The sequence below is a fragment of the Amphiura filiformis genome, chromosome 17, assembly GCF_039555335.1.
Source record: "Amphiura filiformis chromosome 17, Afil_fr2py, whole genome shotgun sequence".
NCBI classification, from domain to species: Eukaryota; Metazoa; Echinodermata; class Ophiuroidea; order Amphilepidida; family Amphiuridae; genus Amphiura; species Amphiura filiformis.
In genome coordinates, this window is record NC_092644.1 from 7,622,302 (window position 1) to 7,649,876 (window position 27,575).

General features: G+C 35.2%; 1 protein-coding gene across 6 annotated transcripts in view; it reads right to left on the minus strand.

The window, feature by feature from the left end:
* Positions 1-23,177: 23,177 nt before the first annotated feature.
* The window catches only part of LOC140136885 (uncharacterized), a 426,783-nt gene continuing 422,385 nt past the window's right edge, over positions 23,178-27,575 (minus strand). For all 6 annotated transcript variants that reach the window (XM_072158504.1, XM_072158502.1, XM_072158503.1 and 3 more), the window contains one exon: positions 23,178-23,917. In XM_072158504.1, coding sequence (XP_072014605.1) covers positions 23,429-23,917 — 489 coding nt within the window. In that variant the 3' untranslated portion in view covers positions 23,178-23,428. The remainder of the gene's footprint in view (positions 23,918-27,575) is intronic.

Below are 27,575 nucleotides of genomic sequence, written 5' to 3' on the forward strand. Positions count from 1 at the left end.
TGTGGGACCCTTTTACAAACGAACACATACATGAGATTGGCAAAATCCAGAGGAGAGCGGCCCGCATGGTTTGCAATGACTATCAGCAAACCACTAGTGCATCTGGTCTGATAAGAGATCTTGGCTGGGACATGTTAAGCACACGGGGGAAGATCGCTAGGGTCAACGTACTACATAAAGCCATAGGGGGTCACCTGGCCCTACCAGTGTCGGACTACCTGCGCCCGGCCAGCCGCTACACAAGAAGATCTACTACCAACACTTATATACCATACCACGCCAGAACCAATTGTTTCAAGAACTCTTTTGTGCCTCGCACCGTCGTGGATTGGAACTCACTTCCACCTGATTTCCATTCAATTGAAGAACCCAACCAATTCAAACAAAGCACTTCAGAATACTTCAAGAACCAAGACACAAACAATAATATCAGAGACTAATTAGCAGCACAGCATTGCGCACTCACACCCTCTTCGTGTGATTCCTTGTGGAATGTTGGAGAGTAACCAGAAAGAAGAAGAAGAAGAAGAAGTTATGTTAATAATATTATGTTAGGATGAGGATATGTTGGGTTATGTTAGGCAATATCTAGCCCTAGTAACTAGGAATTTCGAACCCTATCACAATCATTTGGACATTATAATTAGCAGATAATACCCAATGTAAATGATAATGTCGTCAGATTTCAGTTACTGGGACTAAGGCTGTGTGGGACCAGGTTGTGCTGAGTATTGAGTTAGATTGTAATATAATAGAAAACACCAAAAAAGTGTATGTTTGAGATCACAAAACTGTCCGCGCGTTCGTCCCTAGTCATTTGTTTAAAAAATTTGGGTATAGAAATACATAATGTTTATACAGCATTATATTTTGTTGAATGCATTATGTAAATAAAATAACACTTTAAATTGGTGACAATTTCATATGTGTATAAGAATAAGTTTTGAAAGATTCGAGCACTTCAAGCTTATTTTGACCAAATTTGAGTCAGAAAAAGGAATTGACCGCATTGAAATTTAAGATTTTCGCAAGTTCTGGTACATACCTTTTTTGGCTTAAGATTAAGTTAGTTAAGGTTAGGATAAGTACTGTTGTCATTTTCTTTGGAAGGGGGTCCCATTATATCAAAGTTTGATTCTGAGTCGAGTCGAGACGCTAATAACACGGCAGTGTGTTGACGACGAAGCTTCCGTTTTCACATAGAGTTGAAAATGTGTTCATTAAAATGAGTGTATAAATAGCAGCTCTCATCATGCCATCATCATGATCAAGCGGGTCACACAAATGATCAATCTCAGAGATATAGTGGTTTCAAAATGACTGGCCACTGATACCGGGAACCCCTTCCAAAAGAAATTTCTTTTGTGGGTGGGTGTGGGGTGTGTGTGGGGTGGGGGTGTGTATGTGTGTGATTTTTTAACACAAGAGGTACTAAACGCCTATTAAGATTAAGTTAGTTTTTAAAAGTTAAGTTAATTTGATCATATATTGTGCTATCATTATTTTTTTTCTGCAGCCTGCATTCTAAATGTAAAGAGGTGAAAAAAGAGTGAACGATTAAAAAATTCCCTAATGAAGAGTGAAATAACAACAGTGAAAATTGAGTAAAATTTCAGTATTCCTATACCAAAATAAAATACACTCACTCTGCAATGAGCGAACAAAGGGTGCAGTGCAATTCACTCTCAAAAGAGTGAAATTTCACTCCAATGGCAATCCATAAAATAACAATCCAGAAAATAGTGAAATGTCACTCTTTTATTTTGTTTTGTTTCTTCTTTAACCTGGGACACTCAATCAGTTGAAAACACAATTAATCATCTGTTCTTCCTTGAGGCCTCTCTTTCACGTTTAGAGATGCACAAAACCATTGCTTTGTGATAAAACATGAAAAAAAGAGAAATATACCTAAAAAGCACACCTCGAGCTGTAAGGACAAGCGTTCTTGCACTTTTAATGCTCTTCGCGTCGCTCATCACGTTATGCTTTCTCGTGAAACCGAGAACACGAACGACTCAACAACCATGTATTCAGGTTTTCCACCTCAGATCAGGGTAGGTGTTAGGTCTTGTATTTTTGTGCAAGATAATAAATTGCAGCAAAAACAAGGACAGACAGGCTAGAATTTAGATTTTTCAAATTCAAGTAAAAGTATAAATATATGTATTAAACCAAAACGCGTTTTATGTCGATTTCATCATGCCGTGCCATAAATGTTACTTTTAAATAGGCCTAGATACGCACGATATCGCGAGATGAGGCCCAAATATAACAGCTAGTTTTTGCAGCTACATACATTACATACACCAAACATAATTCACCAGAAGATGTTTAAAATGTTCAAAACCACTAAGATTACAGAAAAGACTGGTAGGCCTAACATTTCTGCATGAGAAATATATCTAGGTCTATTTTTTCGAATCGCCAAATAACCTTGCGATGTTAATTGCCTGATATACATGTACCGAATTGATAAAGAACTTCAGTGTTACGAAATGACTTTCAGTCTTCTTATTTTCACAAGATCGTGTCAAATGATTTTATTCGTTATTATCATTTAGATGTGATGAACATCAAGTTCGGAATCCTAGTGGTTTTCTACGTAAATAAATAGAGAGCTGAATGGGGAATTTAACATAATACACATGTATACATGTTCACCATTATAAAATTTTCATGTTCAAAATATTAGTCTCAGCAAAGACTATAGACTGTAGACAATTGGGATTGATTGCACTATAACCATGATAGGCTTAATTCTTCGAATTGCCAACAAAAGCGATGCTTATTGCGTGAAATACATTCACAGAATTGAAGCTAATGAGTTGTAAATTGTGACAAACTCCCAAGATTTTGAATAAAGAATCGGTATCCCGAGGCAAACAATCCAACCGACACAATCCGGGCACAATACTGTGTTTCGTTTTGCTGCTTTATATCGGCTAAAAAAGCAAAGGGAATCTTTCAATTTCTGTTAAAATCTATGTGTATAGGTCTACTTAACTTTCACCAGCATATTGTACGTGTACTGCAGCTATGTATCTGAAAAGAGTTCAGTCTTCCGATTCACCGTGTCTTCAATAAACACTTCATCATAATTCATAAAGCATCTCCACGTCATCATCTTTCTGAAACATAAAATGAAACGTAGGCTCATTAGAACGACCAAATTGACCATTTTAATGATGATGATGATGATAATGATGATGATGATAAAAATGACGATGAAACAGTAAAAGAGAAAATCAGAAGGGCAAAAGAAAAGAGGCAAGGGGCCCTTTTCTACCGAAATTCAGTCCGATCATGGGCCAAAATAGTGCAAAATGCGCACATTGTAAAGATAACTGATAATGGACAAAAATAGTGTAAAATACCAAATTTTTGCGAGCTACGCGCGCAAATCGTCCATATATTGTATGATGCAACTGTAATTTTTCGTCTGTGTCCCCGAAATTTTATTTTGCCCCCCCGACCAAAAAAGCTGGCTACGCCACTGCGATGAAGATGTCAATGGTGCACACCGACACCGCCTGGCTAATAATTATTTGGTGCAGAAGGGACACTAAAATGAATACACGGGATCGATACACGTGAATTGCTATGCACGATTTTGATATCAGACGAAAATCTTCTGATACCGGGTTAGAAAATGATGAATATCTCCCGTCATGATTTTTTTCTCAAGAAACCAGATTTGGTCTCATAAACTTGGAAATACGTGTTGAACAGATATGATAGTCGCTAGAATGCGCTTTGAAAATTGGCCGTGCGCTTTGAACTCAAAATTTGACCATTTTATATTGCGTTGGTCCTGTAACTCCTGTTATGGACTACAGCGTGCAGCGTGTAGTACAGCTGCACTCACTGTAGGCAGTATAAAAGTCGATGACCATTGACCTCAATGGGGTATACAAGCTTAATCACGCACAACCAAGATCGATTACCCGGCTATTGTGAGTAGCCTTAGTTATGTCCCTCGACTAATTATTAGTTTAAAAGAGCTTTAAAGGTTTGAACCAAATGGCTAATCGTGGCTGTGGATTTAACTTACCATGGCGATTCCTGCCATGAAGATATAGGGTCGAAGACACTGTGTGGTGATGATGATTTATTCCGTTTCGTTTATTCATTAGTTTTACTGCTATTGTTTATTCGTGTCATTTATTTCGCATTGTGACACCGATTTATTGGACTCGTTACTAAGAGTAATATAATGATGATGAATATATGGATGATGATAAGATAATAACTTACCAATTTAATTCTGGAATTTGCGAAAGAATCGAAGAAATATGACAGTCTCGGAACAACGCCCAACTCCTTGCTTGATTTTTTTTTGTTAATGAATTTTCGCGCCTTGGGTCCTTCTATTCCATAATACATTTTGAGTAACTTGTATTTTTTATACAGGTGATTATCACTTGAGGGGCTCATTGACTCTACACTTATGCAGTACTACTATTGCACTGTTATAAAGAGATCAATAATACTTTTTCCCTATTTTGGACAATGGTCGAGGCCCAATGCGCTAAAGCTGAAAAACGGAAACCAGCAAAAATAGGCCTACACTTGCTTGATTACATGGATCGACCAAAAGGGACAAAAATGCATAAGATCAAAAAAGATACGAAAATAGATACAGAAAATTAAATATAGTAAATAAATAAATAAATAAATAAATAAATAAAAATAATAAAAATAATAATAATAACAAAATAAAATAAAATCAAGCAAGTGAAATAAAGTATAGTAAAATAAATTTAAGTAAAAGTAACATAATTAAAACCAATAAAAATAAGTGAAGTACAGGTATAAGTAAAAGTGAAAGTAATAAAAGTAAAAGTAAAGTATAAAGTAAACTTTAAATAAAGTAAAAGTAAGATTTTTTACAAGGGTATTTTGATTAAGTATCTATCTATAACTGATAAGAGTATAGACTAAGTTGCTTTACCTACTGCTGATACAATGTACTGATGAAGTGATTATCTACTACTGATACCAGTATTGGAGAAGTAGTTATTTACTGCGGATGATAAGGGTGTAGATGAAGTAGCTATCTACTACTGATAAGGGTATTGACGAAGTAGGTATCTACTGCTGATAAGGGTATTGATGAAGTAGCTATCTACTACTGATAAGCGTATTGACGAAGTAGGTATCTACTGCTGATAAGGGTATTGGTGACGTAGCTATCTACTACTGATAAGCGTATTGACGAAGTAGGTATCTACTGCTGATAAGGGTATTGACGAAGTAGCTATCTACTAGGCCTACTGATAAGGGTATTGATGAAGTAGCTATCTACTACTGATAAGGGTATCGATGAAGTAGCTATCTACTGCTGATAAGGGTATTGATGAAGTAGCTATCTACTACTGATAAGCGTATTGACGAAGTAGGTATCTACTGCTGATAAGGGTATTGACGAAGTAGCTATCTACTACTGATAAGGGTATTGATGAAGTAGCTATCTACTACTGATAAGGGTATCGATGAAGTAGCTATTTACTGCTGATAAGGGTATTGATGAAGTAGCTATCTACTACTGATAAGGGTATTGATGAAGTAGCTATCTACTACTGATAAGGATATTGATGAAGTAGCTATTTACTACTGATAAGGGTATTGATGAAGTAGCTATCTACTACTGATAAGGGTATTGATGAAGTAGCTATCTACTACTGATAAGGGTATTGATGAAGTAGCTATCTACTACTGATAAGGGTATTGATGAAGTAGCTATCTACTACTGATAAGGGTATTGATGAAGTAGCTATCTACTACTGATAAGGGTATTGATGAAGTAGATATCTACTACTGATAAGGGTATTGATGAAGTAGCTATCTACTACTGATAAGGGTATTGATGAAGTAGCTATCTACTACTGATAAGGGTATTGATAAAGTAGCTATCTACTACTGATAAGGGTATTGATGAAGTAGCTATCTACTACTGATAAGGGTATTGATAAAGTAGCTATCTACTACTGATAAGGGTATTGATGAAGTAGCTATCTACTACTGATAAGGGTATTGATGAAGTAGCTATCTACTACTGATAAGGGTATTGATTAAGTAGCTATCTACTACTGATAAGGGTATTGAAGAAGTAGCTATCTACTACTGATAAGCGTATTGATGAAGTAGGTATCTACTGCTGATAAGGGTATTGATGAAGTAGCTATCTACTACTGATAAGGGTATTGATGAAGTAGCTATCTACTACTGATAAGCGTATTGACGAAGTAGGTATCTACTGCTGATAAGGGTATTGACGAAGTAGCTATCTACTACTGATAAGGGTATTGATGAAGTAGCTATCTACTACTGATAAGGGTATCGATGAAGTAGCTATCTACTGCTGATAAGGGTATTGATGAAGTAGCTATCTACTACTGATAAGGGTATTGATGAAGTAGCTATCTACTACTGATAAGGGTATTGGTGAAGTAGCTATCTACTACTGATAAGGGTATTGGTGAAGTAGCTATCTACTACTGATAAGGGTATTGATGAAATAGCTATCTACTACTGATAAGGGTATTGATGAAGTAGCTATCTACTACTGATAAGGGTATTGATGAAGTAGATATCTACTACTGATAAGGGTATTGGTGACGTAGCTATCTACTAATGGTATTGATGAAGTAGCTATCTACTACTGATAAGGGTATTGATGAAGTAGCTATCTACTACTGATAAGGGTATTGACGAAGGAGCTATTTACTGTAAGTATTGATGAAATAGCTATTATGCTGCTGATATCAGTAGTATTAATAAAGTAGCTATCTACTGCTGATGAAGTGTTGCTGCTGATATCAGTATTGACGAAGTATTTGTTTTTGAAATTTGCAATATAGGGGCCTAATACACATTTTATGGCAAATGATTAAAAATTGATATTTTTTTAATTTAAGTCCTTGAAGTTATTGTACATATCTAATGATTATGTGTATAATTTGTACATATTTAATGATTATCTACTTAGTGTATGTAGTTGGGATCAAAAGCCATCCATCATAATGAACATTATGACCTTTTGTTTTGAAGATATAGATTTTCCCCCCTAAAACACCAAAAAAATGTAGGTCTTTTCGGGAAAAAATGTATATCTTCAATATGAAAGGTCAAAATTTTCAATTGATGGTCGGCTTTTTATCCCAGCTACATACACTTTAAGAACATATCATTAGATTTATAAAGTTTACTTTAAAGACTGTTAAATATCAAAAATATAAAATTTTTATAATTTGCCATAAAATTTGTATTATATCGCAAATTTCAAAATTATTTGATATTGGAAAGACATTCCTCATATTCAGAATGCAATTTGATATGTTCTTAGGTCCCATAAAAAATACTGTGCAAACATTGCTATCCGATTCCTTAAATGAGTTTCTAAAAGAACTTTTGAAGGGCGTCTCTGGCAATCATAACATTATGCCTTTTATGTTAGAAAAATAATTATCAAGCACAAATCACATGGTTTTATCTAAAACAAACTCATATTGACCATATAAACGAATAAAAACAGTCGGCTCTCAACACGCAATATTCAAAATTCCCGCACCGAAATTGTCTAAGTGCAATGACGTAATAGTTATTTGTACTCAATTGACACCAGCCTTCATTGTGTTACTGGGACGTCATTGCACTTGATAATTTCGGCACCCGGGAATTTTGAATATCGCGTGTTGAGAGATGGATGATTTTACTTGTTTTTATGGTCACTATGAGTTTTTTTAATATAAAACCACGTGATTTATACTTGATAATTATTTTTCTTACATAAACTCCTCAACAAAAGTTTGGAAAGTTTTGTGTTTGAGAGCCCACTACATTCACAAGACGTGCACTCAACTGTGAAAAAGGTGACTGTGTCAAATGTGGTGTCATTGTAAAGGGAAATAATGTAGCTATCTATTGATATGAAACACGATATGAACATGTCACAAGTAATCTGAGATATAGATGCTTGAAAAAACTTTCTAAACTTTTGTTGAGGAGTTTCTAAGGCATAATGTTGCCGGAGACATCCTTTAAACTGTATTAGAGACGTACTTGATTTAACTTGAGTTATATATAGGGTATCCAAAGACGTGGTGAAGCAATTGAAAAAGCCCTATTGGTTACATTCCCAGCAAACACAAAAACGTTTTTAAAACGTTTTAAATAAGTTATATTTTGGGTTTTGGTTTAGGTAAAAACGTTTTAATAACATTAAAATGTCGGGTTATATAAAGGTCATGAAATCGTTTTGTATGAAAACACACTACAACAATATTTTTATAATGTTTTCGAAATGTCATTGTTAACTATTTTTGCAAACATTTTTGGCCAAATATTTTGTCTACAATTAAATAACATTATGTTAAAATATTAGCACCCAGCAAACACAGAAATGTTCTTAAAACGTTTTTTACAAACGTTTTAATAACATTTAAATGTCGGGTTATACAAAGCTCGTAAAAACATTTTAAAAACATTGTTGTAAATATTTTGGGCAAACAATTTTTGCAAAATATTTTTTCAACCCCAAAATAACATCCTGTTTAGAATGATTTGTACCAAGTTTTCAAAAATGTTTTTGGAATGTTATTAAAACGTTTTTATACCATTTATATAACCCGACATTTAAATGTTTTCTGTAAAACATTTGTGTTTGCTGTGCAGTAAATTACCAACAAATGTTTTTTAATGTTATGAAAACGTTTTATACCATTAATGTACCCTTTATATAACCCGACATTTAAACGTTTTCTGACAACCTTTTATAACCTTTTGCGAATGATGTCGAAAACGTTTTGTGTTTGCTGGGTTTTCTCCAACTATTGGTTAAATATAACCAACTATTGGTTAAATTTTCAAGCAACCTTGGTTATATTTAACCAACGTTTGTTAAAACTTTACCAATGTTGGGTAATATAATGTTTTTACCAATGATTTTTAAGCAGCATTTTGAGAGTGTAAAATTCAACAATTGCAAACACAATAAATAAAACGAACGCAATATTGGAATGATACAAATATCTTTATTTATTAATATATTTCATCTGTAGACACCTCATGATAATAATAATATTCTACACAGTTCCCATTTTATAACCAAAGAAAATTATCATACAATACTACGTTTATTTGGTCTTTGTTTTCATCAGGTATTAAAAATCATAAATCAGATATTCTGGCTAATTGTTGAACACCCTTCTCACCTTTGAGATGTTTAAGGGGTCGGATAGCAACGTTTGCACAGTATTTTTTTGGCAAATTATTATAAATGTATATTTTTTATATTTAACAGTCCTCGAACTAAAACTTAATAAATCTAATGATATGTACTTCATGTTTATGTACCTGGGATGAAAAGCCGTCCATCATTTGAAAATTTTGGCCATCTGTGTTGAAGATATTCATTATTTTTCCCAAAAAGGTTTTCCTCCTATCTACATACAATTTAAGTACATATCATTAAACTTATGAAGTTTACTTTCAGAACTGTTAAATCTCAAAAATATAAATTTTAATAATTTGCAATAAAACTTGTGTATTATATCACGAATTCCGAAAAATTAAAACTATTTGATATCATCAGGACATTCTTCGTATTCAGAATGCAATTTAATGTATCTGATATGTTCTCATGTCCCACAAAAAATACTGTGCAAATGTTGCTATCTGACCCCTTAATATTTTATATGAATGATCTATGATCATGATGCTTGAAATAAAATCACAAGCTTTAATATTGTTCCACTTCACTGGCAGACCAGCTAATTAGATATTCTAGTTGAAAACCATACACCCCCTATATAGAAGACACAACCTTAATCTTCCACACAGGGAGTGAATTCAAATGGGAATCACCCATTCAGGTATCTCAATATGAATACATACAGTCTGTGTGGGAGATTAAGCTCATGCCTTGCATATGGGGTGTGTGGATTTCAACTGGAATAGCCCAATTAGGCTACATGTCCCTTACAGTTATTCAGCAATTCTTCTTGACAATTTTAGCTCCCAAAGGAATTCCATACATGTTCTTGAGATGTTCCTGAATTTCTCTGGAATCAGGAGCAGTTTACTTATTTGTCATACAGCCAAGGGGAATATCGAATATGTGACAAGATGAGGATCAGCTACATCAGATCACATTGTCCAGCTTTCCAGGAAGTAACCTTTTACCTAGGGCAATTGGTTGTTAAATGTTGACAGTTGGTAAAAGGTGTCATGTGGGAAGCATAGTATGTCTCAATAGAGGCCGCCAGCCTTTCGCCATCTTGTGGGTACAAATGATACGCGTGTTCATGCGCCAGACACTACGCGCAGAGCACAGCTTGCCACGCAGCTGTTTCCACGCATCGACGCAGTGATTTTGCTGTTCACGCATGGAGATCGAACGACCATCGCAGCGTGTACCCACAAGATGGCGGCATATGACGTCACGCTGACGGCCTCTATAGTATGTTTGCATGAGTAACTTACTGTTCAGTCCAGCTTTCCAGAAAGTAACCTTTTACCTGGGGCAATTGGTTGTCAAATGTTGACAGTTGGTAAAAGGTGTCATGTGGGAAGCATAGTATGTCTCAATAGTATGTTTGCATGAGTAACTTACTGTAAACTTGTTCAGTCCAGCTTTCCAGGAAGTAACCTTTTACCTGGGGCAATTGGTTGTCAAATGTTGACAGTTGGTAAAAGGTGTCATGTGGGAAGCATAGTATGTCTCAATCATATGTTTGCATGAGTAACTTACTGTAAACTTGTTCAGTCCAGCTTTCCAGAAAGTGACCTTTTACCTGAGGTAATTGGTTGTTAAATGTTGACAGTTGGTAACAGGTGTCATACAGGAAGCATAGTATGGTTGAATAAGTTATTACTGCCTTTTTCAGCTAAAAACGTTTGGTAAATCAGGGTCGGACACCAGACCAGCCTGATGTGTTCATGCATGCCGCAGTAAATACAGCTGTTGTTCGTAAGACACATATTACGAAGAGCGGAAAACACCGAATTGGTGTTTTATGACCTTTAACATTCTTTTGTGGAGAGGGATAAGTCTTTCAATTCGCACATGTGTCTTTGACTATGCTTCAGTGGTCATAAGGAGTCAAAAGATAACCACTGCCCCAATATAATCCCAACTATTGTCTGAAACTGCTCCCTGGAGAATGTATCATAGTCATATAATGAATGATAGATAAATGACTGCCTATCATTAAAGACTGCGTTCTGCAGTCTAGGTAAAATAAGACTGATTTGTTTAAGGTAGCCTGTAGCCTGAGTGAAATGGAACATCTTTCACAGAGTGAAACTATGTATTCGGTAAATAAAAACATTAGTGTAGCATCAAAATACATCACAACACTGATTACAAGTGTAGGAATGTATAAATAACTGAGGTCTCATAAAAGAATCTTTCACAGAAAGACTTAAAACATGGCCATATATCAAGGACTCACTCATAAACTTGAGGTGCAATATCGTTGTTGGGCAGGAAAACCTCCTTTGTGTCATTGGCCCCTGAACATGTTTAAAGCAAAACCTCCTATATAACCTGTTGGCATTTTTGTTTTAAACATGTTCAGGGGCCACAAGGTTTTTCCTGCCCAGCGACTATATGCAATATACGCATAGCTGCCTTGGGCGGGTTATTTTTTATCAATGTTATTATGATATATTTTAATTTATATATTTCTCTTTTGAAGGACACAATTTTAAATGGTATTCATCCTAATTAGTGCCTTTTCCTAATAAATGATTGCCAAAAAAGTTGCCCATTGAGTAAAATAATGATAGCATTAATATTTTTTAGAAATGCACATGGCAGCTATTGAGTATATCTCATTTTACATCTGTACTCTTCATTATCGTTATGAATTTGGCAGACAGCCAAATCCGGATTCGGCTTTTGGTAAATCCATGTTACGCATGCATGCATTATTTTTGAATTAGAGAACAAGAGATCAATGCTTTACCTATAGAGGGCAGCATATCAAGTTATCATCATTGACCATGCCGCTCTCTTTTGAATATTACGCTGTTATTATCTTATCTCCATTGAAAAAATTGATATGCTGCCCTCTATTATGTACAGCATTGATCCCTTGTTCTCTAATCCAAAAATAATGCATGCATAAAATGAATTTACCAAAGGCGGAATCTGGATTCGGCCATCTGCAGAATTCATAACGATATGTGTCCCGAGTATGAAAATGATTGCCACTGCCAATATTCAATATTATATAGCTAATAGAAAATGTGCTTTTAACAAATCTTACAACGTATAATCTAATCATGTTGATTGAATAATAGCAATTATTTCAGTTGTATTTTAAGATGTTTAACATACCCTCTAACTGTAAAGGAGTATAAAACATTCAATTAAGAGCAAGTGACCTATCCTTTTGGAGCAAAAATTCACTCTAAATAGAGTTGAAAGTTACTTTTTTTGGAGTGGAGATCCATTCTTATCTAATGGAACTTTTTTCAGAGTAAAATATCCATTAAAAAATAATTAGTCACCCATATGACTCTTTCAGAGTGATTTTTACTCTTTTACATTCAGAGAGTAAATCTTTCAAAGAGTGCAACCAATTCTATATTGTTAGGACATTATTGTGTCTGCTTATAATATTCACAAAGAAAATGTCAAACTTCCTACTTTGTACTGTGAACAAAAGATAAACCCGGCAAATACAAAAAAGTACAAAACAATAACCACAAACACCCATACAAGAAAGCAACAAAGTAGTAATTTGCCAGAGAAGTTTTACATGTAATCCGATTATCACTATGTTAACTGGATCACACTTTTGAGTCTGGCCTGAACCATGATCAAAATGATCGCCACACTCAGTCTATACCACATGTACCATCAATCCAAAAAGTGCAGAATCCAGTTAGGAGTTACGTAACCACTTCGCTGGTGAATTGATAATTGAAATGCATATTTTCAACACTCACTCAGTCTGTAAACCAGCACATGTTGTTCATTAACATTATTGGATTCGAAAGTAATAAGACAATATTTTATCAAAAATTGAATCTTGTTTTTACCCACAATTGTTTAGGAAAAATGACTTCTTTAGAATATCTTTCCCCACTGCATGATACTAAGATTAGGAAATTGTGATGTTGGGATTAGCATCAAAATTAGGTTAGGATAAGATTTCTTTTATCATCTTGGTTAGGGTAATAGTTTTAGGATTGAATACTATACTAAAATGCAGTAAACCTTTGACGAGCGCGTATTGTAAGGATACGTCGCGTATTTACTGCGTTGCACGCACTTGTCTCTGATTGGCTGCTGAGGCAATCTGTTGTTGCCGAGTGGAAATTTATGAATGAACTGTGCGCCGTACGCGTTGTTAGCGCCGACTTTGCAACATCACGGTAGTCGCGCTCGTCAAAGGTTTGCTGCATTTGACTATACACTCTTTTGCTGGGTCTTATTTCCCGTAAATCGGATTTCCAAGGCAAGTGCTAGTTTGACCAAATCATACATATCAAAATGAGGAACACATGCTGGTAGACTAGGGCTAAGGAGTTTTGAAATTTTTTTTTTCAATTTTGCTAGAAAGGCAGTGAGGGAAAAGTGTCCTGAATAAATTATGTTCTTGTGAAGTCATTATACAACTAATAATTAATAACTCTATAACCAAATATTTCACAAACACTAAATGCCTAGCTTGATGTATAAAGATTCAATAGTCTTATTCACACAGTGGTCAATATTCTTCAGCCCAACTTTGGCATTAGCTTTCTTGGTCCTAAATCTATAACCAAAGTTTTGTCTTACTGAGTATGATACCTGTAATACCATTGTTATGATTTATCGGAGACATGTTGAAGTATAATTATGACTGTTTAAATTTGAAAATGTTTACAAAACAAGTCAAGAGAGCCCCTCCCAGATCCTTCCAGAAAGCTAAAATCAAGAAGCGTCTGGAGGCTCCACCCCCTGGGCTTTGCCCCTGGACCCCACCAGGGGCATTAAGCTGGTCCCTAATACACGCTGCGCTCATTAGCACCGGATAATGGCACTTCAGGTTCAGTTCATATTTCAGACAAAATATCCTTTTGAGAATGCCTGCTTTAGAGAATGAAGCCACAAGTACTCTCATTCAATACTGTTCCTCACTGCCTGAAGGTAAGCTTCCCTTCATTTATTTTTTGATACAAATAGTTTAATATAGTGTAATTTTCACTATCAATAATGGCTGAACCCAGATAAAAGTTTAATCCCAGTGCCTAGATTGTGGTATATCAATCGAATCTGATTAATCTTGGGATTCCAAGACTTTATCGCAGATTTTGTCCCAAATACTGTAAAATATATTGGTATACTTGTATCTCAGGCTGTATATCACCTGTGTACAAAGAAAGTCAAAAGGATCTTTTTCAGGAATTATAACATTGCTTTCAATTGAAAGGTTATTTCTCTGTCAGCAACAGTGGGTATTAGTACCTAGTAGTTGTATCTAGTATAGTTGCATTTAAATCAACAATAAACTCAACATCAATATCAACAGCTTTGTAAACTAAAAAAAGTTTATAACAAACATTTACAATACATTAACGAAAAAGTTGCACCTGTTAGTGCCCCAGTATACCAGTATATATAACCTGTCCATTAATTATATACAACCCCTATACTATCTATACACACATTATAATACAGTAACACTATATAATATACCAAACCAGAGTTTAATAAGTATCAAAATATACATCACACAAGTGAAATAGAGTTGTTGACTTTATTAAATCCACTAATTGGCAGGATTTCTTTTCAAACCTCTCTTTGTCTCTTTACTATAGTTTTCACTTTAGCATATTTGTGGAAAGAGAAACTTGCAAACACCTTTTTACTTGACTGACTCGGGGAGTACTCATGTTTGGTTTTGGTAGGGACGTGCCGCTGAGATTTTGGAAGTGGACCCATAAATATACAAATTTTTCAAGAAATTTGGACCCATTGATATACCAAAAGTCAAAATTTTCGGCCGAATTTAACCAAAATTTCGATTTTCCTAAAAAAATTGAGAAAATTTTGAAAAAAGGACCCATTCATATACCAAAATAGGCTTTGACTACAGGCTGAATCCAAATTATTGGTACCCATTGGTTTTGGTGTTTTTAAAAAGCCTGTTTCTTTCAAATGCAACATTGGATCCTCTTGAAATGGCCAGAATTTATAGTTTATAGCCTTTCATCACATTAATCTAACAAAAATTGGTGGATCTTAGTGTTGCATATTGATGAGGCGGTCTTGTCCATAATCACTAAAAAACCGATGGGTACCAATCATTTTGATACAGCCTGTATCCCATTGTATCTCCCATCTTCAATAACATAACAAAATACACAGATACCAGAATGAGGCCAAAAAAAAAGGTGTTTGTTTGTCCTCCACCGCCCGCTCCTCAGATGAAGGCCTGACCAATTTGTTTTTTTTTTCAATTTTTTTTTTTATAAGAATAAGTAAAATTCAATTTTTTTTTTCCAGATTTGGAGTATCTCTGGACCTAGCTAGAGCTAAATGCTAAGATCTTTCATGGTTGAAAATAAAAAAAAGCCCACCAAATCATTAAAAGACTATGACATGAACACAAATTATAACTTTAACTGCATATTAAAGAAACAAAATGTTGGTTTTTTAAGTCACCATGAATGATTGTAGCATTTAGCTCTAGCAAGGTCCAGAAATACGCCAAATCCGAAAAAAAAAATCCGCCCGCCCGCCCTCTTTCAAAGCTGTGGAGGACAAACAAACAATTTTTTTTTGGCCTGATGAGAGTACCAACTGGGCTATTCCAGTTGAAGTCCATACACCCCTTATAAGATACACCCTTAATCTCCCACACTGGTATGAATTTCAAATGGGGTTACCTGAATGAGTGACTCCATTTGAAATCTACACCCCCTGTGTGGAAGATTAAAACTGATTAAGATCATGTCTTCCATAGGAGGTGTAAGGATTTCAAAAGGAATAACCAATTTCTACAAAAGAAATGCTCTTTAAAGGGGTGTGACCTGATTGAAAACCTCGTCCCCCGTTTTCTTCATCAAAACTGAGATTTTGGTATCTACAGAAAGCGTATTATGGATATGGGTGTGGTATGTCAGCCCAGATTTCATTCACAAAATTCCTACATTGCTCAAAGTTCAATAATCATTGGGCATAGTGTCCAGACATTTCCCGAGTTGGGAAAATAAGACACAAAAATATGGTTTCAGCCTTGAATATAATCATTATGGCAAGATAGTGGCTTTTTAGAATTGGCTTTTCCAGAAATTATTGGCACCTCACAAAGAACTTAGAAGACTTGTACATTTTTTACCATACATTTTGGGGGATTCCTACACTATCATTTTATCCCCAAAACATGGAAATTCCCATTTTGAAAAAAAAAAAAAAAAAAAATGCTTAAAAATATTGAGGAATTCCCAGTGTCCCTAAAGAAGACAGCCACATTTCTAATTCCTAAAACGGAGTCTTTTTCTTGGGAATTCCCATGTCTTCTTTAGGGCTTTAAGAAAAGCAAAAAATGGTAAAACGTTTTGGGAATCCCATGTCTTCTTTAGTGCCTTTAATATCTGGAATGGCCCAATGTTGAATGTCATATGATTTTGGTATTTGTCACAAATTGATGGAGATATTTTTTTATTTAACTCTAGGCCTACACCTTGAGCACCAGAAATCATTTGGAAATGATTGTTTTATTTATTGTACGACTATAGTTAGTCCTATAAATCCATCTCTTACATTTTTAAAACATTCCCATGCATATTTATGATAACCTAAATAAATGGAAGCAACTTTAAGATGTGTGCCTCCACATTAGGAGACACAAATCAGCCATGAAAGATTCCATTTTAAAGTATAACATTGATTTCCCATTATTATAAATACAATTATTACTTAGGCACTACATTAAATATGGTCCTATTCAGGCCCGTACGCAGGATTTTTTAGGGGGGGTGCTGATTTTGAAAAAGTGGACTTTTTTTTTACAAGGGAGGGTGATTTTGTGAAAAGTGGACTTTCTTCCCCAAATTTGGACCTTTTTTGACCAAAAAAACGTAAAAAACCTGATTTTTTTGCTCGCTACGCTCGCTCGCAAATTCTGACATTTTAGGACTTTTTGTATACTTTTGCAAATTTGGGGAGGTGCGGTTGCACCCCCCGCTCGTACGGGCCTGGTCCTATTGCAATATTGGTGCCTGGTTAGGTACAGATACCGATGACTCTTTATCATAGGCCTACCCTTGCATAATAATTAACATGGGCACAGTGTTATTGTTTTTCCAAATAACGAAAGTGCTGTGTATATAAAGGTCTGTGGTCCATTGGTACCTATCAGGGCACTGATAGTGCTATATAGGACTAGCTCTAGTATAGAGCCTCTCTGCCATTGCCCAATAGCACAAGTAATTTATATGAGGTCTGACTATAACTACCATACCACAAGCAATCCGAGTGCTACGCACCTCGATGTCGGCGCTACGCGCCTCTTCACGTTTCGGCGCTACGCACCTCGATGTCAGCGCTACGCGCCTCTTCACGTCTCGGCGTTACGCACCTCGATGTCGGCGCTACGCACCTCTACTGTTTGGACATCGCGATCCGAGGGAACTGACCAAGTTCTATATAGGACCAAATTGAATGTTGTGCCTTACTATAAATATGTCCTTCTTTAATCAATCCCTAGTATAAATACAATATCTGCCATTTACTTGTAGACAGTGTTTACTTACAGGAATATAATTGTTATTATGTATTCCACTTCATAATATTTCAAGATGTGAATGCAAGAAAGTTTATTTAATCTAACTTTGTACCACTCTTTCATAAGATGCCAAGTCCTTTTTGGCTTCTTATGCAACTATTCCTATTTTTTCTTGCATTCATATTTTTCATTCTGAATATACATTTACATCTGTACAACTCTATTTCAGCCTGATATCATAAAGCATAATTGGTGAAAGAGAGGCACTAAAAATATGATGTTCAATACACATCCCACAATGCAATTCAGTAGTACTAGAAACAATATCCCACAATGCAATTCAGTAGTACTAAAAACAATTTCTTTAAAATGACACTATTGTAGTGCTGTAATCGATAAGCTTTCTGGGTATCGATATGTCGGGAGGCAAACATCCGACATGTCGATACTATTATCGATACTCACGCAGTTTGAAACACGGATTTGAGTTTACCAATTTTATTATCAGTAAGTTCCAGAAACAAGTTAACAACAAGTGTATTGAAGCCTAACAGCTAAAACTACATGGATCATGCATCAAACAAACGAAAGTGGTATTGCAAATCCGCAATTTGAGATAATCTAAGCATGTGTGCCATGTCGTTTGTGTATCGATACTGACATTGAGTGTTTCGACATGTCGGAAGTCTATGTATTTTCCGACTATCGATACTTACGTTACGACAATCGATTACAGCACTACACTATTGTACACAGTAGCAGTACTGATCAAAGTGCTATCAGGGTCTTAACTAGGATTTGACCAGTGCCTATCATTTTCACCCTAAACTGCTTGTCCAGAATTTGAACCTGAAAACATATGAACCAGACCTCTGCACCAGTGGAGTCTGTGTGAAGTTTTGTGTTATGTCCCTCGCATTTGCACCGGATCATATGTTAGACACCATCGTTTTCCATTTTCTTAAAGGCAAATTCCGTTTTATGAATTGCAATAATAATAATAATAAACAAGCCAGTTTCCAACAGTTTTCAAATTGCAAAATTGCACCCTCAACATAGACAAACCATTATTGTTAGCATGAATATGGAGTGTTTAAGGCAAAGCAAAGCTTAAAATAACATTAGTCTGTCAAAGTCTTCTCCAAGAAGTTATGACATGCACTGGTTTACCACCAAAACACTGAATTCTGTTTTTATACCGGTGATACGGAAAACTTTGGTCTTTAGCTGTCTTTATCATATGTCTTAACTGTGGAGGCCCGGGGTGGAGGCATGCAAATAAACACGTAGGATAGCGAGGCGTTCGCCTCATAGGGCCTGCATGTTTTGGGTATTGATGGGTGTCAATTCTGCCTCTTGCGCCATGAGGAAAGTCAAAGACCTTTGATCAGTACTGTATATAGTCAGGGGCGTAGTTAGCTTTCTTGGACGGGGGGGGGGCAAAATAAAATTTTTGGAGCACAGACGAAAATAATTGCAGTTGCATCATACAATACATAGAGACTGTATGTCTTCAAGCTTCCCGCGAAAAGGGCCTTTATTTTACACTATTTTCGCCCATTATCCGGCTAAAAAAGGCTTTATTGTTACAATGTGCGCGTGTAGCGCGGAAACATTTTGTATTTTACACTATTTTGGCCCTGAATTTTGCTAGAAAAGGGGCTCCTTGCCCTTTTCCTTTGCCCTCCTGATTTTCTCTTTCATTTTTTGTCAGAGGGCACTTTTTCTTTCATTTTTTTTGTCAGGGGGCACTCTGCCCCGCTGGCTATGCTACTGATATGGTACGTATCCTGATGTACAAGGATATTCCACTATGGATCACTATAACCTCTACATCAGGAGTAACCATGGTAACTAAGGAGGTAGACGGTACGAAATACCAGATAAATTAAATTGATACTTGTGAGTAAGAAAAGTTTCTAGTTTCTCTTGTGTATCTCATAGTCTTCTTTTCTCCATACCGTAAAACCTTGTCTACAAACATATAGAGTGTTTTTGATGAAAGCTAAATTTATACGAAACAGCTGTAAATTGCCAATACATTAGATTGGTCTTACAATACCGTAAAACCTCGTCTACAAGCATATATAGTGTTTTTGATGAAAACTAAATTAATACGATACATGCATAAATATGCCAATACAATAGATTGGTCTTACAATAATACTTCTTTGAATATGCTTGGATCTGTAATTTATTTGCTCAAATTCCATAATAGCGCCTGGATTAATTTAGCTTTCATCGGAAGCACTCTATATGCTTGTAGACGAGGTTTCACGGTAGTACTGTGATATGCTTGTATCGGTAATGTATGTGCCCAAACTCCATAATATTATAATTTTGTCAATGGATGGCGCCTGGATTAATTTAGCTTTCATCAAAAGCACTATATATGCTTGTAGACGAAGTTTTACGGTAGTATGTAAATTTGATTGATCTCATGATGTATATACACTTAAGGGATCTAAAATGAGCGTTTATTGCGTTTCGACAGTATTTTTTGTGAGACATGAGAGCACCTCGGACCTATCGAATTGCATTCTGAATACGAAGCATGTCTTTCTGATATCAAATAATTTTCATTTTTGAAAATCACAATATAATACAAATTTTATGACAAATTATAAAAATTTGATATTTTTCAAATTTTGATATATAACAGTCCTCGAAGTAAATTATATAAATCTAATGATATATTCTTAAAGTGTATGTAGCAGGAGGAAAAGCCGACGGTCAATTGAAAATTTTGACCTTTCATATTGAAGATATGGATTTTTTTCCCAAAAAGACATAATTTTATTTGGTGTTTTGGGAAAAAATCCATATCTTCAATACTGAAAGGTCAAAATTTTATTGATCGTCGGCTTTTCATCCCACCTACATACACTTTAAGTTTAAATCATCAGATTTATAAAGTTTACTTCAAGAACTGTTAAATATCAAAATATCAATTTTAATGATTTGCCATAAAATGTGTATTAAATTGCAATTTCAAAAATCAAAATTATTTGATATCAGAATGACATTCTTCAGATTTAGAATGCAATTCGATATGTCTGATGTGCTCTAATGTCCCAAAATAAATACTGTCCAAACGTTCATACCCCAGCCCTTAAAGGAAGCTTGCAAACTTTCCAATTTATCACCATTAGAAAATTTGCAATGCTGCCCTCTATTGGATGTTTATCAAATTTACGCTTGCCTTGCAAAAGCATACTATTCGGAGAGGTGCACGACATGATTCTAAACCAATATGCTTCGAATTTTGAAGGATGTGTAGCATAGACTTTTTACATTATGTTGACACATTTTAAATTATGTTAACCCCCTGAACACTACTGGTTATCTAACAGCATTTCTGATTGGTTGATAACTTGAAAATGCTCATTTCAATAGCCAATTATGACTAGGCTTTAAACTATTTATGGTCAAACTTGCATTTTGCAGATGATCTTATTAATACCTTCCTTGATTGGTTCAAAATTGGACATAATATTCATTTTGGCCAATCGCCAGGTAGTTCTCATGGGGTTAAGTTCTTTTATCTCTGAATGGGAGGGGAATGAGAAAGAAAAGAGAAGTATCAAATTATAAATTTATCTAGTCAGGTTTATACTGACTAATGGGCTATTCCATTTAAAATCCACACTACCCCTGTGGAAGATTAGCCTAAGTCTAAGCCACAGAAGGAGTATCAATTTTGAATAGAATAGACAATTGGGTAACTTCCATTTGAAATACTCACTCCAGTTGTAGAAGATATAGGTAAAGGCATAATACAGGGGGAGTATGAGTTTCAAAATGATTAACTCTGACCAATTACATTTGAAAAACATACTCCCCCTGTGGAAGGTATTTCCAAACTCTTCCACAGGGGTAGTGTGGATTTCAACTAGAATAGCCCAATATATCGTATGTATTCATTTTCCTATTCATTTTTATCAAGCACCCAATATTATGAAAGAACAATACAATAATAACATACCACAACTATAGACAATCTTTATAAAGACAAATGGCTAAAAAAGAAAACAATGTGTTTTCAAGATTGACAAAGGCATCGATAAATTCAATGATGGTCCCAAAATTCTTTTTGGTGGTCCCACATCCTCTTTACATTTAGATGAATAATACAAACAGCAGTGAACATGAGCATAAAATTTCATTTGATGGAATTGATAAGTGTAACAATAATGACATCTATACCATTTTTCACCCTCATGTGGCAGTGATGTCAGTGTGCATATCAATGGGCGCAGCTTCAAATCGCTAGTGTTTGCGCTTACGCACGCCGCTTAGATGTGCGCAAAACAGCTGCCTTGGCACGTTGACGTCATTACCACATCAGGGTGGCCTTTAGCAATATTGCAAAAGCAAAAACAACGGATTGGGTGTTGTACATGGCTTGAGATGAGATGGCCAATAGGTAAAAATTACAAGAACATCAAATTGCAAATTAAATGATTATTTACCTCTGTTAAGGGATCTAAAATGAGCGTTTATTGCGTTTCGACAGTATTTTTTTGTGGGACATGAGAGCACATCAGACATATCGAATTGCATTCTGAATACGAAGAATGTCTTTCTGATATCAAATAATTTTCATTTTTTGAAAATCACAATATAATACAAATTTTATGACAAATTATAAAAATGTGATATTTTTCAAATTTTTGATATATAACAGTCCTCGAAGTAAATTATATAAATCTAATGATATATTTTAAAGTGTATGTAGCAGGGAGGAAAAAAGCCGACGGTCAATTGAAAATTTTGACCTTTCATATTGAAGATATAGATTTTTTTCCCAAAAAGACCTAATTTTTTTTTTTTTTTTGGTAACAAAATCCATATTTTCAATACTAAAGGTCAAAATTTTTAATTGATCGTCGGCATTTCATCCCACCTACATACACTTTAAGTATAAATCATCAGATTTATAAAGTTTACTTCGAGTACTGTTAAATATCAAAAATATCAATTTTAATGATTTGCCATAAAATGTGTATTAAATTGCAATTCCAAAAACAAAATTATTTGATATCAGAATGACATTCTTCCGATTCAGAATGCAATCGATATGTCTGATGTGCTCTAATGTCCCAAAATAAATACTGTCCAAACGCTCATACTCCAGCCCTTAATGAAGTACATTATATTAATACCTTTATGCAAATGACATTTTATTCAATTTTCATAACATAGTTGTAAACTGCATTGTGGGACTTAGAATATAAGCTAAATAAGGTTCATAACCAAAATATCAAAACCCTCTGATCACAGTAATTAATGTCCGGAAATGTAATATCACTTGCCGACTTCTTTATATTGCCACTTTTTTTGGACAGAATTTCACTAAAAATATCTGAAACAAAGGACTTGCCCCTTGTTATATTTTTCGGAATTGCATTAAATACAAATAAGAATATTGATCTAAATTTTTGTTGTAAATTTAAGAGTTATGCATATAACCACTGTGATAAGAGTAGTGTTTAGATATCAATGTTTTACCACCATTCTTCATCCTCCAGCCAGAGTTCCAGTGATACACATATCTGAAGCCCATGACCTGAAGAACCATTCATTTCTGGGCACTCTTACTAGTACCCAAAATATTCTAAATGCAAGGTTCCATTACTTGCGCATTATTAAGACCACTGAACTCTGACCTGAGTTATGAGAATACAAAAGTTCACATATCTTTAGTCGTCCGCATCTTGTACTGCGTGGACCTCAGCCACGGCCATATGAACTCCTGAAGTTGCTTTTAGACTCCTCTCAGTTTGAATGGAAGTGGAAGGCAATGTGTGCCTACTTTCTACAGGTGCAGCTGGAGCCGAGGCAAGGCGCGCTCGCTGCTGTTCCGCCGTCTGCTGTTGTCTTTTCGTCGATAGTGCCTCTTTCATCTGAACAAGAGTCTCACTGGCACTTTTTGTGCATTCGTCCTCTATCTCCTCATCCGACTTACCAGGTTGATTCATCTTCCCTTCTGCTTCCATGCGTTTCATTAGTTCCTCTTGCATTTTGAGGAGGGTGTCCGAAGTCTCATACGTGGCACCGGTATCGGTGCGAGCTTCGGATAAGTTCTGCCGGATCTTCTGCAGCAGCTGGCGTTGCCGCTGCACGCGCAATTGTTCCGGTGTTTGGCAGGCTGCCTTGACAGCCGATCGTCCGATTCTTGACATTGTTTCCTGTTGATCCACACAAGGCGTAGTAACACAAGATGGAAAGCAATAAGAGGGGAAAAGAAATGAAAAATATGCATTAGAATTGCAAGTAAACTGGAGTATAATGCAATATAGCAAATCTAATTTTTTTCACTGAGGAGGCTTGAACGCAAGAAGACCGTAAGTCACTTGGCCCCTCAACATGTATCCACTAAAGTTGCGCATAGTTTTATATAGTTTGGTATGTTTTATACATGTTCAGGGGTCAAAACAAATCTTTCATAGCCTTCCATGTTTTCACCCTGGAACATGTATTAAACATTACCCTAAGAAACTATACGCAACTTTAGTGAATACATGTTAAGGGGCCAAGTGGACTCATGGTCTTCTTGCGCTTAGGTCTTTATTGTGCTTTTGAATCAGTCTGTTCCTGTAATAAAAACGAAGTATCTTATCTACTAATAAATAAAAAAGCAGATACTGTGGGGTCAGTGGCATTGCCAGGGGAAACTTTCCCCTGTGATAACTTTTGCCTCCATGTGGAATGGCTGGCCAGTGGCCACCCTAATATTTAAGATTTTAGGCCTTTTTTGTACTTTTTTTGCCCATTTTTGGAAAAAATGTCCCCCTTGAAAGTTGCCTAATTGCCCACCCCCTCTGAAAAAGTCCTGGCTATGCCACTGTGTGGGAAACAGAGGGATATGTCTTAATGTTTTCAATCAGTCTGCCTTACAATGAGTTTTTTTTTTATACGAACTACACAAACTTTATTCAAAGTTTTAAAACTTTAAAGTACAATATTTCAGTAAAATAAGTTGCAGTGCATTCACACTGGTTGATTTAATGTAATAGTCAACATTGCATTTCATTCATTCATTCATTCATTCATTCAAATCATCATGGGATAAGTTTACAATGGGCCATTCCATTTGAAATCTACACTACCCTGTGAAAGATTTTGGAAATATCTTCCACAGGGAGTATGAATTTCAAATGGAATGAACATTTGGTAGCTCCATTTGAATTTCATACACCCTATGAGAAAGATTCAACCTGAATCTTCCACAGAGGGAGGGTGAGTTTCAAATGGAGGTGCCTATGTGTTCATTCCATTTGAAATTCATACTCTCTCTGGAAGACATTTCCAAAATCTTCCACAGGGGTATAGTGTGGATTTTAAATGGAATAGCCTATTTATTAATTTCAATCATCATGGGATAGGTTTACAATGCAGGAAAAGGATGTGTGACATCAAAGAGCAAATTTTTTCAAACAGCATTTCTTAATTTTGCCTTCAAATATGCATTTTTAATTTATTATGATATTTGTTCATTCATCAGAAGGAGAAGGATACTCATTTCAGGAGGGGAGGAAATTCATTTGTCTTGTAAGGGTTAAAGGTCATGCAAGTTGTAATTGCAGCTCACAGAATGGCAAAAATTTAATGTTGAAAATCAAATTTTGTCATTGTCAAATTATCTGATAAGCCTTACTTGTGATGCATTAACAAACAACATACTTAACTATATGTGACGTGTCACGTCAAAAGCAGACACTTTTGGGCAGGATCGTAAATGGAGAAAAAGCCAAAAATCTGCCCGGGGTGATTTTTTTACAATTTGGGTTTGTTGCGAATTTGTGATGTTATTAATGTTAAAGATATTGTCTGATAGTTTCAGACCGGTATATAACTGGCATCTTGTATTTTTGGAGACATTTTTCAAGGTAATTACTACTCTTAACATTGTTAACAAAATTTTTAAAGGCCGATATCTCAATTTCCAATTTTATAATACCATAACTTACGAACTCAATATCTTCGCTTAGGAATGTCCGGTTTCATTGGGGAAAATGGCGTTGTGGAGCAAAATATCTCTATATTTAAGATATGTAAAAACCTCAAAATTTGATAACCTGCCCAAAAGTGTCTGTTTTTGACATGACACGTCAAATATAGAGGATTTGTAAAATCTGCATTAACAGCTTTCATTTGCATTCATTCATTTGCATTTTAAAATCCAGCCAAAACTGGATAAAATGAAATACAGCATGTTTGGATCAAAGGGAAATAAATGAAGAACACGAATATGATCTAATGGTATTCAACTTTGTCCTTGATTAATTTGTTTATCTTTAGAAGAAATATACTTAATAAATGGCATGCCTTGCTGATCATCATCATTATGTTTATCTTTAGAAGAAATAAACTTAATAAATAGCTTGCCTCGCTGATCATCATTATTGCATCGGTAAAAAAGCAATTCCAAAACACCTGATTGATTGGTATATTAATGTAGCATGACAATCTTATATGATATTTCATAATTGCTCAATCAGTCAAAAAATTTATGAACTTGTTTCAATGAACTTTTACCGCCAGAAGGTCAGTAGGGCTGATGATGCGTTCTGGATCGAACATGAAAATTTTCCACTCAAAAACATAAGTCAAGTTGCCTAGATTGTATAGTCAAATATTATTATTGTTTAAATCAATACATTATGATCAGCATGTCTCTCAGTTGAAACCCTGAAATATATTTTGTATGTCAAAGGGTAATTCAAATGCCTTGACTTCTTTACCCCTGACATAATTTCCTTTCAACTTATTTAACCAGTATCAAACTTGCCTAACGAGTAACATGCATGCCTGTTTTGATCATTATAATTATGAGTAAGAAAAACAGCAGGAAAAATATAGGGAAACATACCATGGTCAGGGATGGTAGTTTCAGGCTTTTTCATAACACTTTACTGTGAGGCAACATGGCCTGGGGTTGGACCAGGGGAGAGATACAGAATGATTATGCTATTGACTTTGTAAGATGCAGGATTTTAAAATGATTTGCAATTTCCACCTTACACTTGTCAAATTAACAAACAGCCAATAGCCTATAGATAAATGATGTACACTTTAATCTAAGATTGAATTACATTTGATGTCAGGGCAAAGGCATGGCATGGTTGGTTGTACACAAACTAGTTTTTTTAATTCGGTCTCAAATTATAAGATTGGATCAAGAAGATTATTTAAAATCTTGGGTTCTTTTAATTATTCTGATGTACAATATGCTTTTTGATAATTTTGTTACTCAGGTAATACATAAAACGTAACGCAAAAAAACATCCAGTAGAACTGATAATGGGTCTGTGGTGAGATCTTTTGAATATAATTTGCTGTCTACTGAAGATAGCAAAAAACATCCATTAGATTTGATAATGGGTCTGTGGTGAGATCTTTTTAACATAATTTGCTGTCTACTGAAGATAGCAAAGAACATCCAGTAGAACTGATAATGGGTGTGTGGTGAGATCTTTTGAACATAATTTGCTGTCTACTGAAGACAGCCAAGAACAACCATTAGATTTGATAATGGGTGTGTGGTAAGATCTTTTTAACATAATTTGCTGTCTATCAAGAAAATAGCCAAGAAAATCCATTAGATTTGATAATGGGTCTGTGGTGAGATCTTTTGAATATAACTTGCTGTCTACTGAAGATAGCCAAGAAAATTCATTAGATTTGACAATGGGTCTGTGGTAAGATCTTTTTAACATAATTTGCTGTCTACTGAAGATAACCAAGAAAATCCATTAGATTTGATAATGGGTCTGTGGTCAGATCTTTTGAATATAACTTGCTGTCTACTGAAGATAGCAAAGTACCGCTTGTTACTGAAGCCAT